Source organism: Oncorhynchus kisutch, linkage group LG11 (assembly GCF_002021735.2).
Source record: "Oncorhynchus kisutch isolate 150728-3 linkage group LG11, Okis_V2, whole genome shotgun sequence".
In the NCBI taxonomy this organism is placed as follows: domain Eukaryota; kingdom Metazoa; phylum Chordata; class Actinopteri; order Salmoniformes; family Salmonidae; genus Oncorhynchus; species Oncorhynchus kisutch.
The window spans coordinates 60,187,467-60,203,544 of record NC_034184.2 but is presented as its reverse complement, the minus strand read 5'-3'; the positions used below and the strand labels follow the sequence as shown (position 1 = coordinate 60,203,544).

Below are 16,078 nucleotides of genomic sequence, written 5' to 3'. Positions count from 1 at the left end.
TAAATATATTTTTGTTCATTGTTTGAAATAAAAGACTGGGAAAAACACCAGGAAATCTGCTCCAAGTGATCTTTGTTTAAGAAATCAGTTCCCAAGTATTGCCATGCATAATAGAAATACACATTATTATGTTTTAGTCAAACATATATTTTTGGACTTTTTGCGGTCAATTTGCAGTCTACAAATGATTTGTAATTATGTTCCGGCCCCCGACAATCAGCTTAAGAAAAAAAACGTCCCGTGGCTGAATCTAGTTGATGATCCCTGCCCGATACCCTATTGCCCTGGTAAAAATGTGTCCACTAAATAGGGAATAGGGTGCCATTTGGGACGCAGGCTCAGTATTGATGCTGATGTAACCGGGACAAGTCTTCATTTTACATATGCTTTAGGGATGATGACAACGTTATGCCAGTTTGTTCATGAGAGGTCATATTTTGTAGATATGGCAGAACAAGAGGACAATTGATCTGTTCAAACCTTGGCTCAACCCACCCCAATTACTGATATCTGTCGCACGCACGCACACACTCACACACACACAGACACACACAAATTGCACCATTGCTCCTAGTTAGATGATCACAGAGAACACACTCACATCCTCCTCATTAAAACCCAAGAATGAACTAATAAACCATCAGTACACTGGCTATCAATGAACAGCATCTTCCATACCTTCTGTGCTTCTACACCTGCATCGCTTGCTGTTTGGGGTTTTAGGCTGGGTTTCTGTACAGCACTCTGAGATATCAGCTGATGTAAGCAGGGCTTTATAAATTCATTTGATTTGATCTTATAATGAGGATAGAAAATGGACAGAAGTTTTTCTCCGTCACATGAAAGGCTCTCTAAAATGGATAAATCAACATATCCCCAAGCAACTGGGAGAGTGTGAGCACTCAGCTTTGTACAACAGTGAACCAATCAGTTGGTAAAGTGGCGTGGCGACACAAGTCCAACAAGCCATGGCTTCTCCCAGAAGAAAAGACAAGGTGCAACTTTGGAGATGCAAACGAAAGTAATGAACAGTTAAAGACTTTCCAGGAAAACATGCTATCAATGCACACCAAAACAAACTAACTGCTACAATCTGTTACTATTACAAAAGTACGCATGAAAAAAACAATAACCAAATCAGCCTTTTGAAAACAAAGTTGCAAAGTTTCGAAGATGAATTGAGAATATTGTCCTAAACGGAAGATGAGGAAAAAGGAGACCTTTCCGGCTATGCGATATCAGAGGAACCTGACATGGATATATCACCAGAAGATCTGTAACGATGCCATAGGATCAGCTTGAAACAGAATAATGCTAAATACCCACGCTTGGTAATCTTCAGATTGTGGAACTATCAGACCAAAAGAAACATTCTGAGAGCACAGTGGGAAAGGAGATCAAAATCCAGGGCCGGTCCATTCGATTCATCCAGGACCCGTCTGCTAAGCTGAGAGAGAGATGCAAGGAATACATTCTGATCAGACAGTCACTGGAGGAAAAGGGGATGAAGTCTCAGCTCCGCTTCCCGGCAGTGCTGTGGGGATGGAAGGGGAAGAAATAATGGAATTCACAAACGCCGATGAAGGCTTAATCAAGCTACAAGAAACCTTCCCAGTGGATGGAGGAGAGCCCCCTGCTATGAGAAGAGGGCAATGTAGGAAAAACAATGAGCGCATTAGGCTATATACCTAAGACCTGCTTATTGTAAATTGAGACAATATCCTTTTCCCCTCCCCTAATACAATCTATACTATACTTTCCCCAAATAACTGTTCTTCTCTATGAAGTAATGAGAGAAGTAGCCAATGTCAATGGGTTAAATGGATGCTTAAAAGACAATTCAAAGGGGGAAATATACCATGTATGTCAACTGTACTATTGATGTGCGCTTGTGTGGGAGTGTAGGTGTGTATATGTATATGAATGGGAGTTTGAGGGATGGTGAATATGAATATGTGTAGGAGGGTGGGAGAGAATGGGTGTGTGGTGGCAAAGGGTATACAGTATAAAACATTTTTTGTTTTTTTCCCCCATTTATTTAACGAGGTAAGTCAGTTAAGAACATATTTTTATTTTACTATGACGGCCTATTGCATTTAAAATAAACCACAGGGAAAAGCGTCCTCCATTCGCTATTTAAATCAAATAAAAATCCCCCGCTGACCCTGTTTCGATACAGGTGCATGACGTATATTATTTAGTGTATGTAAAGACAGGATTTAATCAAGAATAGTCTGATATGTGACAATATTAGTCTGTCACTTGTGAATTATATATTATAACTTGAGAATGATGCCCAGCATAAGAAACAATGCCTTTTTTGAATCACAGTCGCACACCTCATTTAGCCCAGCCCATAGCCCTATATGTTTTAATAAGGTTTGTATCACAACTAAAGTGGCCAAATAGCATCTTAAAATTAAGCATACTAATCCGCTTTACAAGGGGTGTAAGAGCCTAACTGGCAGCTTTGTTCAGTTGTATTCTTCATACTATTAAATAATGTCACGGAATTCTAAGCGAATCTTGTTTGCTAAATGAACAAGTGTAGCCCACAGCCATTCGACATAGCCAGATCAGGACCTAACTTAAGGACAACTCAGAGTATGCTATTCTGCTCTTCTGAAATAGATGACATTTTCTTCATATCATGCTTCTTTAGAACTGTCTAAAATAAGAAATGTATTTATTGTGAAGGTGTAGGCTATATCACATGGATTTATTATACTTTTTATTATGTAAATGTTCCAAAGATCTGCATCAGTGGCTTGTAGGCTGTGGAAGCCAGGAGATGCGTGGAAGCCAGGAGATGCTAAATGTGTTTATGTAAATGAACGTTCAATTACTGTGAGACTGACAAATATTTGCTTGACAATCACCAGCTGTCTAAATTTTGTGACCGACACAGCCCTGTGACCAGGCGAAAAAAACTTTCCATGCCAAACCTTTATATAATGACCACTAACCGCTGCACACAGCCTTCATTGTTGTCACGTCATAGTCAACATACTGTATATACTAGAACTAATGCGTTAGTCAACACGCTATAATCATGCAGAACAGTGTACAGTCAGCAGCAAGCAGTTTAGCAGTTACACCAGTGGGCCCCGGTGGCAATGCATTTATAAAACCAAAAGCTTACCTTGAATTGGAAGCGTTCCAGTGTTGGATAGCCATAGCTAGCTAGCTAACATAGCATCCCTCGCTGTTTAAGCCGGGTGTTTGAGTCGGCTTAACTAGATAGCTGCATTCGATGCTAGATAAGTAAGTGAAAGTGAAAAGAAATATTCTACGAAATATAGCTAGCTCTCTCTTGCTTTTCCTTAATTTTGTAAAAAATGTATTTGTTCAAATCTGTTCAACTATTGTCTTTCTCTCTCTGATTCAACTACTCATCACATGTTATGCACTGCAGTGCTAGCTAGCTGTAGCTTACGCTTTCAGTACTAGATTCATTCTCTGACCCTTTGATTGGGTGGACAACATGTCAGTTTATGCTGCAAGAGCTTTGATAGGTTGGAGGATGTCCTCCGGAAGTTGTCATAATTGCTGTGTAAGTCTATGGAATGGGGTGAGACCCATGAGCCTCCTAGGTTTTATATTTGTTTTGTTATACCAGATATATAACCTTGTTACCAGGCGTGTTCTGTAGAGTAGGGGCTTAGGTGGTGGTCGTGGATCACTGTCCTGACGAGGCAATAGTCTCTAACACTGCCCAACACACGCTCTGGATTATAATCTTTGGAAAGGGGTTAGAGCAGAGCAAACATAGTCACATAATCTAGTAGGATTTACCCACCAAACACGTGGTTCTCTCAATGTCTCTCAAACATCTGGGGTGTATTCACTAGGAACCAAACAGGGAGGGACCTACCTGAATATGTCAATTAGAAACTTGTTTTTGTTGCAAAACATTTTGCAACTGTTTGATAGGGTTTGGACTAACGATTACACCACTGGGCAATGCCAGGTGGCTGAGGAGGAGTGGTGTATCATGGGATTTGCTATAGGCCTGCTTATCCCACTTCTGACACCATGATGCGTTAAAGTTGTATGGATGAGAGAGTGAGATGTGAGTCAAGTGAACATATTTAATGAGCAAATATATTGGCAACAACACTTGAACTTGACCAATCCAGAATTGACACGTACATTTGCTTATAGTTTAAAGGAGAAGGTCTTTCTGTGACCCTGTAGTGTAGCCTAACTCATATGGACTCTATTTGTGGCGGTGGCTCCAGCCTTTTGCCCCGCTCCACACACAGTGACACAGCGGGGGGGGTTGGTGTTCTCACGCTTTAACACATTATTTCACCTTTAACCTTTCTGCTACATGAGCGCTGAGATGATATTATCACAATTTCAAAGACACAGAAGCACACATTGCACCGAACGCACTCAGGGGGCCTCTGATGTGTAATTATGAAGAGATGGTTTCCCTAAAGCATCTTGAGGCTAAATTCACCATTAGAACCATAAGATGCTTTTGGGAAACGGGGCCATGGTCGTTTGAAGTTAGATGACTTCTATCACAGTAACCACTACAGTCACCCAGCGGACCCCAATAAACTGAATGAAGAATGTTCAAAGTACGTGCATCCGTTTTTGTGGCCTATTGGGCATTGATCAAGCCTCTGTACGTAATCTGCGTATGGCATATTTTCAAGATAGTAAAGATAATTATTTCCTGAACTTTGGTTTTTAGGAACATGTGTTGGGCTTCTAATGTACAGTAAGTCTGAGTCTTTAACCTTCCTCTCCTCAAAGTGTAACCTCTTCAAGGCATAGCCGAACACATGTAAACTCTCAGGATCACACACTCACACAGAAATGAGAAGCTGCTGCAGCTGCTTTTGGTGGATTCTGGAATTTTCAGGCCTGCCTTGTTGGCCAGAGTTCTTACTTCCTAACTGGCTATGTGTGTTTGTTCAGGCTATGTATGTGTGTGTGGGAGGGGTTTGGGGGGGGGGGGGGGGGGGGTGTCTTGTTTTTGGGGGCTGGAGAACGGTCGCAGCTCACTGAAGGAGTGTTTTCCCAGCGTGGGAAAGAAGAGGCTCGTCTCTCTTTCAGCCGGTATAGGACAGGACTGGGCCATACAAGGGCTGAAACTCCCAATGCCAAACTCCAAACTTCAAACTTTTTGTGGGTTACTTTGCTGTAGTTAATGTAGTTTCGGTGTGTTTTACTGAAAGGAGCCAAGGAGTGCAGTAGTAGTAGGAGTTCTCTGTGCTGGGACTGGGAGGAGATGGGCAGTAGCTGAGGAATATTTCTCCCGGACCGGGCAGAGCAGGGGCGACAGCAGAGCCGGGTAGGGCAGATATGTATCTTTCGGGCAGTGAGGAGTCTGACTTGGTGAGTAGACACATCACAAACACATACTGTAAACATACTTAGCCTACACATTCTGAGGCTATCTGTCTGTATGCTGCACAGATTCAGCAGTTGTTATCTCATTCTCTCTTGTTCTTTCTTACTCTCCGCTCTGAACAATGGAGAAGAGTTCTGGAATCCTGAAGAATTTAGTTTTTACACCAAATTCCAAAGGGCATAATCTTAGGCTTCCTATTTTGTCTCCTTAGAACTTTTCCTGGAAGTCAGTGTGTTGCTCGAGAGTGTCGCAGCTCTGGCTCTTATGTAGCCTGCCTACAGGGGTAATTTTAGGGGTAGCGGATTATTTGGGCATCTTGTCTGAATTTGCGACTCGAGGTTACTAGCCTGAAGTGGAAAGCTGCGACAGTTGTTAACGGCTCATGTGACGTTAGGAAAATAAACACCTGGGACATGAGAAATGCCTGGTCCTCTGGTTACAGAGACTGTTTAGTTAGTGAACACATAGCATTTACAAGGCCCACTTTCTTTAGCCATGGCTATTCAGAACTCTGTTTTTTTTCTCTGCCTTTGCTTATCTGCCTCTTTCCGACTGTAAAGATCTTTGTATCATATTACTTCTGACTCAAGGCTATTTATTTGATGGAGGCTATGAAAGCAACATAATTTGATTTAAAACATGAACCGACCATTTCAAGGTTTACTACATAGTTTTCTGTGCATTTTTTTAATACTCTAGTTCATTTAGTTACCTTTTTCTTTGAACCCCTTAAAGGGATACGTCGGGATTTCCCGATTTTGGGTAATATTCTACTTACCCAGAGTCAGACAAACTCATGGATACCATTTTTATGTCTCTGCATGCAGTTTGAAGGAAGTTGAAGGTAGCATATCGTTAGCTTAGCGCAATTGCTGAAAGTCAATGGGCAGGTACGAGCCAGCTCCTGTCAAAAGCAGGGAAGTAGACCTTTTAACTACTCTAAAACTGAGTGACTAGCAAGTATTCTTTACAAGTATATATTAAATCACAATATAGTTGTTTTTAAACCATTCCTTTTTTCTTTTTTTCCCCACCAAACTATGCATTTCAGTCAACCGCTGTGACGTTGGGCACATTGGATGCAAGAATAGGTTGTGCGGTAGTGTAAACACAGCTGGCCAGCTGAGACAGCAGGACAGTGGCAGTTTTGAACGAGTTCGCTAGATATCAAGTAAGCAAACTGTGGGAAGAGTACAACAACAGACTGTCATTGCAAAATTAAAATCACTGTAGTTATCATAAAACTACCACTACAATCGCAGTACAGTTATCACAAAACTACCACTAACCGGTCCCGAACATCATCATAAAGGGAATAAATGTGAATTAAACAAATACCCAGTGCAACAATGCTGTAAAGTTAGGAGGAGATATGCACCTTTAAATGTATTTGTCACGGATATAAAGTCATCCTATGTCAACATTATAGAACAAAAAGACAGGAAAGCGACAGCAGCAAAATCCTGTATGGCAATACTTGAAGATGTTAAATGAGAAGGTTGTGAAATGCTAACTTTGCGAGGTGTAATTGAGCTACAGTGGCAGTGCAGGTGCAATGCTGAAAGGGAGGCACCGCGAGACCCAACCCGTTGCTGGCAGCAGTTGCCCTAATGGCATATCTATAACCGGACTACAAGATGTCGAAAAACCTTGATGGCCCCAATGATTGATCTGTAAGTAGTCCTACAAAGCGCACGCTCTCAAATACCATACGCGGTGCAAAAGATTGTTGGACTTCTATGAATGCGCTGTCATACATCACTGCAACGACACATCACATTGATGAGAAGTGGGACATGAAGTCCCATGTACTACAGAGAACTGAGAACGTGAAAGAGAGGCACACAGCAGAAAACCTAAAACTGCATCATTATTTTTATTTAACTAGGAAAATCAGTTAAGAACGCATTCTTGTTTACAATGACTGCCTACCCCAGACAACATTTGGCCAATTGTGCACTGCCCAATGGGACACCCAATCACAGCTGGATGTGATGCAGCCTGGATTTGAACCAGGGACTGCAGTGACACCTCTTGCACTGAGATGCAGTGCCTTAGAAGGCTGCACCACTCAGGAGCCATTAACTGAGGTGAGGGCTGTCTGATGGGGTTTCTACTAGATAAAATGTATGGAAATGTAGGGTTAGGCATAAGGTTAACAGTCTATAACCACATTTTAAGAAAATTTATTGTAGAAATAGGCAGGGTAAATGACTTTGTAGGCCATGGTAACTAGTGACGACCATCTGGTAGGTAGCCAGGTCTTGGGTAGATTGAACTGCATTACACCTTAGAGGTCATATGCACGACCAGGAATTCATGTCATTTTCATTAAATGGCAGTTTAAACATTTAAGAACATTTGTCACATCCCTAATGTAAGCGTGTGTATGCGTGTGTGTGTGCGTGTGTGCGTGTGTGTGTGTGTGTGTGTGTGTGTGTGTGTGTGTGTGTGCGCGTGTGTTAAATGGTGTTTGATGTAGAGGTCAACCGATTATGATTTTTCAACGCCAATACCGATACCGATTATTGGAGGCCCAAAAAAGCCGATACCGATTAATCGGCCGATTTAAAAACATTTTTATTTGTAATAATGACAATTACAACAATACTGAATGAACACTTATTTTAACTTAATATAATACATCAATAAAATCTATTTAGCCTCAAGTAAATAATGACAAATGTTCAATTTGGTTTAAATAATGCAAAAACAAAGTGTTGGAGAAGAAAGTAACAGTGCAATATGTGCCATGTAAGAAAGCTACTGTTTAAGTTCATTGCTCAGAACATGAGAACATATGAAAGCTGGTGGTTCCTTTTGACATGAGTCTTCAATATTCCCAGGTAAGAAGTTTTAGGTTGTAGTTATTATAGGAATTATAGGACTATTTCCCTCTATACCATTTGTATTTCATCAACCTTTGACTATTGGATGTTCTTATAGGCACTTTAGTTTTGCCAGTGTAACAGTAGAGCTTCCGTCCCTCTCCTCACTCCTCCCTGGGCTCGAACCAGGAACACAACGACAACGGCCACCCTCGAAGCAGTGTTATCCATGCAGAGCAAGGGGAACAACTACTCCAAGTCTCAGAGCGAGTGATGTTTGAAACGCTATTAGCGCACGCTAACTAGCTAGCCATTTCACTTCGGTTACACCAGCCTCATCTCGGGAGTTGATAGGCTTGAAGTCATAAACAGCGCAATGCTTGACGCACAACGAAGAGCTGCTGGCAAAACGTACGAAAGTGCTGTTTGAATGAATGTTTACGTGCCTGCTTCTGCCTACCACCACTCAGTCAGATACTTAGATACTTGTATGCTCAGTCAGATTATATGCAACGCAGGACACGCTAGATAATATCTAGTAATATCATCAACCATGTGTAATTAACTAGTGATTATGATTGATTCTTTTTTATAAGATAAGTTTAATGCTAGCTAGCGAATTACCTTGGCTTACTGCATTCGCGTAACAGGCAGTCTCCTTGTGGAGTACAACAAGAGAGAGGCAGTTAAAAATGGAAAAGATACCATTTGTTGTTTTGTCATGTATTGTTGTATTTCTTTGATATCTTGGGACAGTATAAAAGTTGACTAGTTAACTGTAAGGTTGCAAGACTCCGAGCTGACAGGGTGAAAATCTGTCGTTCTGCCCCTGAACGAGGCAGTAAACCCACTGTTCCTAGGCCGTCATTGAAAATAAGAATGTGTTCTTAACTGACTTGCCTAGTTAAATAAATGTCAAAAAATAATAATAATAATAATAATAATATATTTTTTTTAATCGGCAAATCGGCGCCCAAACATACCGATTTCCGATTATTATGAAAACTTGAAATCGGCCCTAATTAATCGGCCATTCCGATTAATCGGTCGACCTGTAGTTTGATGTGTGTGACTGAGTAGACAGTGCTGAGATCTGAGCCCTCTGTGTGTTATTGATAGTCAGAATGAGATGATTGTCATGAGCTATCCTCACTCCAATAACCCATCCTACTTCAAACAGTAGCCTCACACAAGTGCATTCTAAATGGCACCCTATTCCCTATTTGGTGCACTACTTTTTACACCTAATTAACTCTGTCCATGTGAAAGGTTGGCCTTAAAGAGGAACTGAAAATGTTTTAACTACTTTGCCGATATGAAACAAACAGACAATCAGAATATCAGTCAAAAGTAGGTTCTATTTGACTCAAAATTCCATGGAATCTGACCAAAACAATGGAAATGCCATGGAAACGCATGGGGGGAAAGATCCTGAATCTCCTCATTGCCCCCAGCAAAATGATCCTATATTTAGGCTGTTGTTTATATGTGTATTTCACACCATGTTGAGGTGAAAATCTGTGTATAATGCATGTATGGATGTCAACCTCAATACATGTTCATGTCATCGTCACCAATCAACTTTGACTACCACCACCGATTTCGGTATGCTAGCTATGCTATCAGCTTATACGAATGGGAGTCATCGTTTAGCAGTTACTTCTTCTAAACCTGAAAAGGGACATCTTCTAGATGTTTTGCATCTAAAACCGGCAAATATATCCAAAAAGGGGCTTTATTCCGCATTCAAAACAACTGGGAACTAGGAACTCTGAAATCTACGACTTCCGAATTCAATGTGTTCAAGAACACTGGGAACTCTGTAAAAACTAGCTCCGACTGTGATTTTTTGGGGGATGGTCATCCTACTCGGAATTCTAAGTCAGAAAGTCGGGCATGTTTCTTGAGGTCCGGCTTTCCAACCTGAAGATCACTGATGTCATAAAACATGTTTTAGTCCCTGGTTGTCTTGAAAGCACCTCAAGTAATCACATTGTGGGCCTGTCACAATGCATCAATCATTACATATTTTATGAATGTCCACTTTGTTAGATCAGATTTGTTGATTTGTTGAATTTGTTGAATCTCCTACGTTCTGTTTTCCATGTATTGAACTGGATGCAGTTCAATACATGATTAATATAATTCACCAATACAATTCTTGGTAGTCAAACAAATATTGCTATCAGGATGTAAATCACAGCTGACCAGGTACATTGTTTGCTACCTCCAGCCATTGGCATGCACTTTTTCAGTTTCAATTACACAATATTTTGGACAAAATCTGACAAAATGTCAAAGGCCTGGAATGTCAGTACAACCAAACTAGCCAGGGCAAAGTCAGTCATAACGTGGCTAATAGGTTAGCTTATTATATTTATTTAGCTATTTATATTGCTATCTTAAAAGCACAGAACTTACGTTGGACAAGTGGGTGAGTGGCTGACTTTTTCACCCCATATCTTTTTACAGTGGCTACAGAGATGTAGGTCATGTGTCATTTGGTTAGCAAGCAAGAAATGTCAATCACTTCGCTAGCTAGCTATGCTGAACTTGAATGACTGTTATCCACAGTTAGCATACGGGGCTCCCGAGTGGCACAGCGGTGTAAGGCACTGCATCTCAGTGGAGTCACTACAGACCCTGGTACGATTCCAGGCTGTATCACAACTGGCTGTGATTATGAGTCCCATAGGGCTGCGCACAATTGGCCTAGTGTCGTCCTGGGTAGGGTTTGGCCAGGGTCGGTCGTCATTGTAAATAAGAATTTGTTCTTAACTGACTTGCCTAATTAAAAAAATAACAAAATAATAATATATCTTAGTTGTCAATCAAATGTATTTGCCATCAATCAACTGGGCAAGCAGCATGGGGATTAGGACAATCAGAAATTGGCAGGCAAGCTGCAGAAGGGTGAGCAGGCTACTATTCAGTGCAATTTTGACAGCCAACTACAAGTTTTTAAAAAGTTAGTGAAGGTTTACCTACTGTTCCCTCATTAGATTTTAGTTCATCTTGCTCTGGCTAATATTAGTTGTTGATATGTATAGACACCTGTTCACCCATGACTGCGTGGCCAAACACGACACCAACAACATCTTTACGTTTGCTGACCACACAACAGTGGTAGGCCTGATTTCCGACAACGATGAGACAGTCTATAGTGAGGTCAGAGACCTTGCAGTGTGGTGCCAGGACAACAACCTCAATGTGAGCAAGACAAAGGAGCTGATCGTGGACTACAGGAAAAGGCGGGCTGAACGGGCCCCCATTAACATCGATGGGGCTGAAGTGGACCGGGTCGAGAGTTTCAAGTTCCTTGGTGTCCACATCACCAACAAACTATCATGGTCCAAACACACCAAGACAGTCGTGAAGAGTGCACAGCAACACCTTTTCCCCATCAGGTGACTAAAAAGATTTGGCATGGGTCCCCAGATCCTCAAAAAGTTCTACAGCTGCACCATCGAGAGCATCCTGACTGGTTGCATCACTGCCTGGTATGGCAACTGCTTGGCGCTACAGAGGGTAGTGTGTACAGCCCAGTACATCACTGGGGCAAAGCTTCCTGACATCCAGGACCTATATACTAGGTGTGTCAGAGGAAGGCCCCAAAAATTGTCAGACTCCAGTCACCCAGGTCATAGACTATTCTCTCTGCTACTGCACAGCAAGCGGTACCGCCAAGTCTAGGACCAAAAGGCTCCTTAACAGCTTCTACCCCAAGCCATAAGACTGCTGAACAATCATTCAAATGGCCACCCGGACTATTTACATTGACCCCCCCCCCATTTGTTTTTACACTGCTGCACTCGCTGTTTATTATCTATGCATACCTACATGTACAAATTACCTCGACTAACCTGTACGCTCACACATTGACTTGGTACCCCCTGTATATAGCCTCATTATTGTTATTTTATTGTGTTACTTTTTATTATTTTTTACTTTAGTTTATTTGGTAAATATTTTACTGACTCTCTCTTGAACTGCATTGTTGGTTAAGGGCTTGTAAGTAAGCATTTCACGGTAAGGTCTACACTTGTTGTATTCGGCGCATGTGACAAATAAAGTTTGATTTGATAGCCTACCTGTTCATGGCGGTTTGATCAATAGGACTGTGAAGTTCCCCGTTGTAAAAGGAGTCTAGTGGTATTTACAGTTTAAGTTTTCTGGAATGTTCCATCATTTTCTGGAATGTTCCAAGCAGTTTAAAGTCACAGTCAACTTAGTATATGTGAACTTCTGACCCACTGGAATTGTGATACAGCGAATGATAAGTGAAATAATCTGTCTGTAAACCATTGTTGGAAAAATGACTTGAGTCATGCACAAAGTAGATGTCCTAACCGACTTGCCAAAACTATAGTTTGTTAACAAGAAATTTGTGGAGTGGTTGAAAAATGAGTTTTAATGACTTCAACCTAAGTGTATGTAAACTTCCGACTTCAACTGTACATATTTGTAGAAATCCATTCAGGTGTATTTTGTGGGTTTTGGCGAATGCTTTCCAAGGATCTATAGTCACACTGTTGCTACTGCGTTGAAACACACAGTCCAGTTCAAAGTGAATGATGGCAGGCCCATGTGCCAAATGGCTTATTTGCATATAGGCCTACTGTAGCTCTGATATTCTATGGCACACCGGTCTGTGTAGAGTCCAGTCCTGGATAAGACTGACACGTTTTTATTAGGTTTTATTTACTGCAGTGTCTATGAATTGTTCCAAACGCACGGCTGCTTTCCCACTCTGTATTGCTATAGAATGTTCACACATGCCTTACTCTATGTCATTCCCAAACATTCTATGAAAGTATGAAAATGTGAAAATGACCATATTTAAGTGCTCGTTTGTCAGAAAATGTAAAGAAATGTGCTTTATTCTTCCTCGGGGGTGTATAGGGCCAGATTTGAATAGGATTTCATGTTTCTAAAATGCTGTCTGTTCCACTTTAATGGGCTTCACTGACACTGGATTGTCATTAGATATCGATGGCATTTTTGGGCCACTTTGTTTTGTGTGTGTGTGTGTGTGTGTGTCTTAGAGGTCTTCACGGATCCACCTGTACCCGAATACCCGAGACCCGATCTGGGACCCGAGCGGGTCCGGATCCAGAATTCAAAATAATTTCACAGGTCTCTGGTTTGTGTAAATATAACTTCCTTGTCCGGAAGGACCCATATAGATCCGAATGTGACTACTGCAGTAGAGAGAGAGAGAAATGTTAGCATTTATGCTGCTCTTTGCTTTTCACGAGAGTAGCGCGTGTAGCTTTGTTGTCATTGTTGACCAATCATAAGTCATCAAAGCGGCAATGGGCTACAGTTATACAGCCTCCTTGTGGGGCAAAAGTTAGAGGATATCAAATCAATGGAAGATGGAATTAAAATGAAGGAATTAAAAGTTAAAGGAGAAGAATAGCCTACAACGACCAACAGCCAACAGGTTGGCTGCTACTTCATATTCTGAATGGAGTTGTGTTGTTTGTAACTGTGTAGCATGAGAAAGCGCATGTATCCTCAATTACCCTAGCTAGCTAGCTAGCTTCTCCCGGGTTTGATGCAGTCAAAATAGGTACTTCGTAATCATATTGAATGATAAATAACATATGGCAGCTATTAGTCTACTATAGCTCAAATTGGCTTGGTTGGTTGCGGTCTCTCGTCTCTCCCTCCCTCCCTGTTCCCATGTCACTCGCTCACACTCACAGTAGCCTAGACACACAGCACAGCTTCTGTTCTCTACCTGCTCTTCCTCACGCTTTGTCAGCTCTGGTTAATAAAGTAGCATAAAAATGTATTTTTCTGTTGCTTCCCTCACTTGGATCGGATCGGGTTTGGATCCGACCAGGTCTATATGGAATGGGTGTAGTTGTCCTCGGTCCGTTCGGAATGGGTCTCTATATTGTAAAATGTATTTATGCATATTGGGTCCGGATAGGAAAGCCCAGGTCCATTTCGGAACTCTTTGCATCCGTGAAGTCCTCTAGCGTGTCTGTCTGTCTGTCTGTCTGTCTGTGTGTGTGGATATCTCTGTGTCTGTATCAGTCTGTCCTTATGAGTCTGTGACTGTGTCTGTGACACTGTGTGTCTGTGACAGATGCTGTTGTCTATCTCCTTGCTCCCCAGTTGACTCATTTGGGGTGTGAGAGAGAGCTGGAGACAGACAGCCCAGCAAACCGGGAACGTTCCCAGGACATTAGCTAACATTCCCATTAAGATCTAGTTAGGGTTTTATCTAACATTAGGATGATAACATCCCAAAAACATTCAAATAATGTTTTTGATAACAAAATGTGTTATTTGTGTTATTTGTTCTCCTAACATTTACCAAATTGTTGTGCACAACATCTGTAACAACCACCACAGAACATTCCCCTAAGGTTCTTATTCGGTTTCCAGGTAATGTACTAACAAAATCTGTTCTGGGAACATTTTGCAAAATCTGGCAAATGTTTTATACAAACATAGTATAATCATCCGCACACGTTTGGGGGAACCTAATCAATGTTCTGGGAACATTCACAGAACCTATTTTTGGTTTGCTGGGAGACGACCTGACCAGCTGTCTCCTCCCAATCGTCTGCTGTTTGCTGTTCCAGTCCTACTAGCCTGCAAATACCAATGACACACATACTGACACATGTATAGATTTTTTATTTATTTTGTATTTATGTACATGGGTGGGACAGAAGAGAGGGATATCGCATAGAAAGTGAGTGGCAGAACAGGGGATTAAACGCGTTGCGTCCGCGGGGAATGTGTGGTCTGGGGATGCGAGCACCACCTCTAGACAAGCCCCCCAGCACATCTATACTCTGTTCACAAAGCTGGATTTAAAGTATCTGTATGATTTTTTTATCATGGACACGTCTTTGTAGTTCTTACTGTTAACAGGAGGTGGATGTGCTCTGGAGTTTTGTATCGACACATTGATCTGAGTTACAACACTGAGAGACAGCCACAGAGCCGATCTCTTATGTGCTTGTGTGCGTCCCGTGTGCGTGCGTCCGTCCTCGTGTCCGTCCTCGTGTGCGCGCGTGTGTAATCTGTCTGACTCAGCCGGTTGAGGACACATCTCTGCGTAAATGAAATGTAACGTGACCGGTGCCTATTTCCTGATGCCTTAAGTGACAGAGAGCAGACTATAGTAGTTCTGATATGAACACGTATTACATTGCAGGGTTGTTACTAAACAACACAACTGACTGCGGAGGAGCAGAATGACCCTAGACAGTGGTACAGAGTGTAATTCACACTGAGTCCAGACTGCTAGGACACACACTCACAGTACTGGCAGTCGTGTTAATGGGTCTGGTGTTCTGGCATTGTCTGTTGCTGCAGTTATTAAGATGGACAGGGATGGACTGGGACCAGAAAACAGCTCATATTTATTTTTTCTCAGCGCCCCAATTATTATCCAAATAATGATCATTCTGCACAAAGACCCAAGTGTAGCCACTGGGCTAAATATGGACCAGCCATCTGGCATTGGCCCAAACTACCCTATGGCCAATTTGTTTCTGAGGATGGAGCTAAAAGTCTCACCAGACAGTCCTCTCATAACCAGCCCGGTGCTCATCAATCATCCACAGACACCGCCTGCCTCCTACACCCAGCTCCTGACACAATATTAACGACGCAATCACAATGAACGAGTGCAGCACACAGCCCCATGGCTCGTTTCATAACCATATTCCATTAATCAAACCACATTCCTTCATCAGCTCCCTGCCTATTGAGGTGGGTTGATTATTGCCTCTATGGTGCCTCTAGTGTTGTGTTACTGCATGGTCCCCTCCTCTCTCTTTTCAAAGCAGTGTGCTCCTAAGCAACCCCCCCCCCCCCCCCCCCCCCCTGGCTTTTAACCATCCCTTTAACC

General features: G+C 42.0%; 1 protein-coding gene across 5 annotated transcripts in view; it reads left to right on the top strand.

The window, feature by feature from the left end:
- Positions 1–16,078, top strand: part of cacnb2a (calcium channel, voltage-dependent, beta 2a) — a 117,497-nt gene that overhangs the window by 41,338 nt on the left and 60,081 nt on the right. Inside the window, exon 1 of one of the 5 annotated variants that reach the window (XM_020494788.2) lies at positions 5,076–5,352. The exons of the other annotated variants lie outside the window; for them this stretch is intronic. Coding sequence (XP_020350377.1) covers positions 5,320–5,352 — 33 coding nt within the window. The 5' untranslated portion in view covers positions 5,076–5,319. Of the gene's footprint in view, positions 1–5,075; positions 5,353–16,078 lie in introns of those variants that run through there. 5 annotated transcript variants of the gene reach the window in all.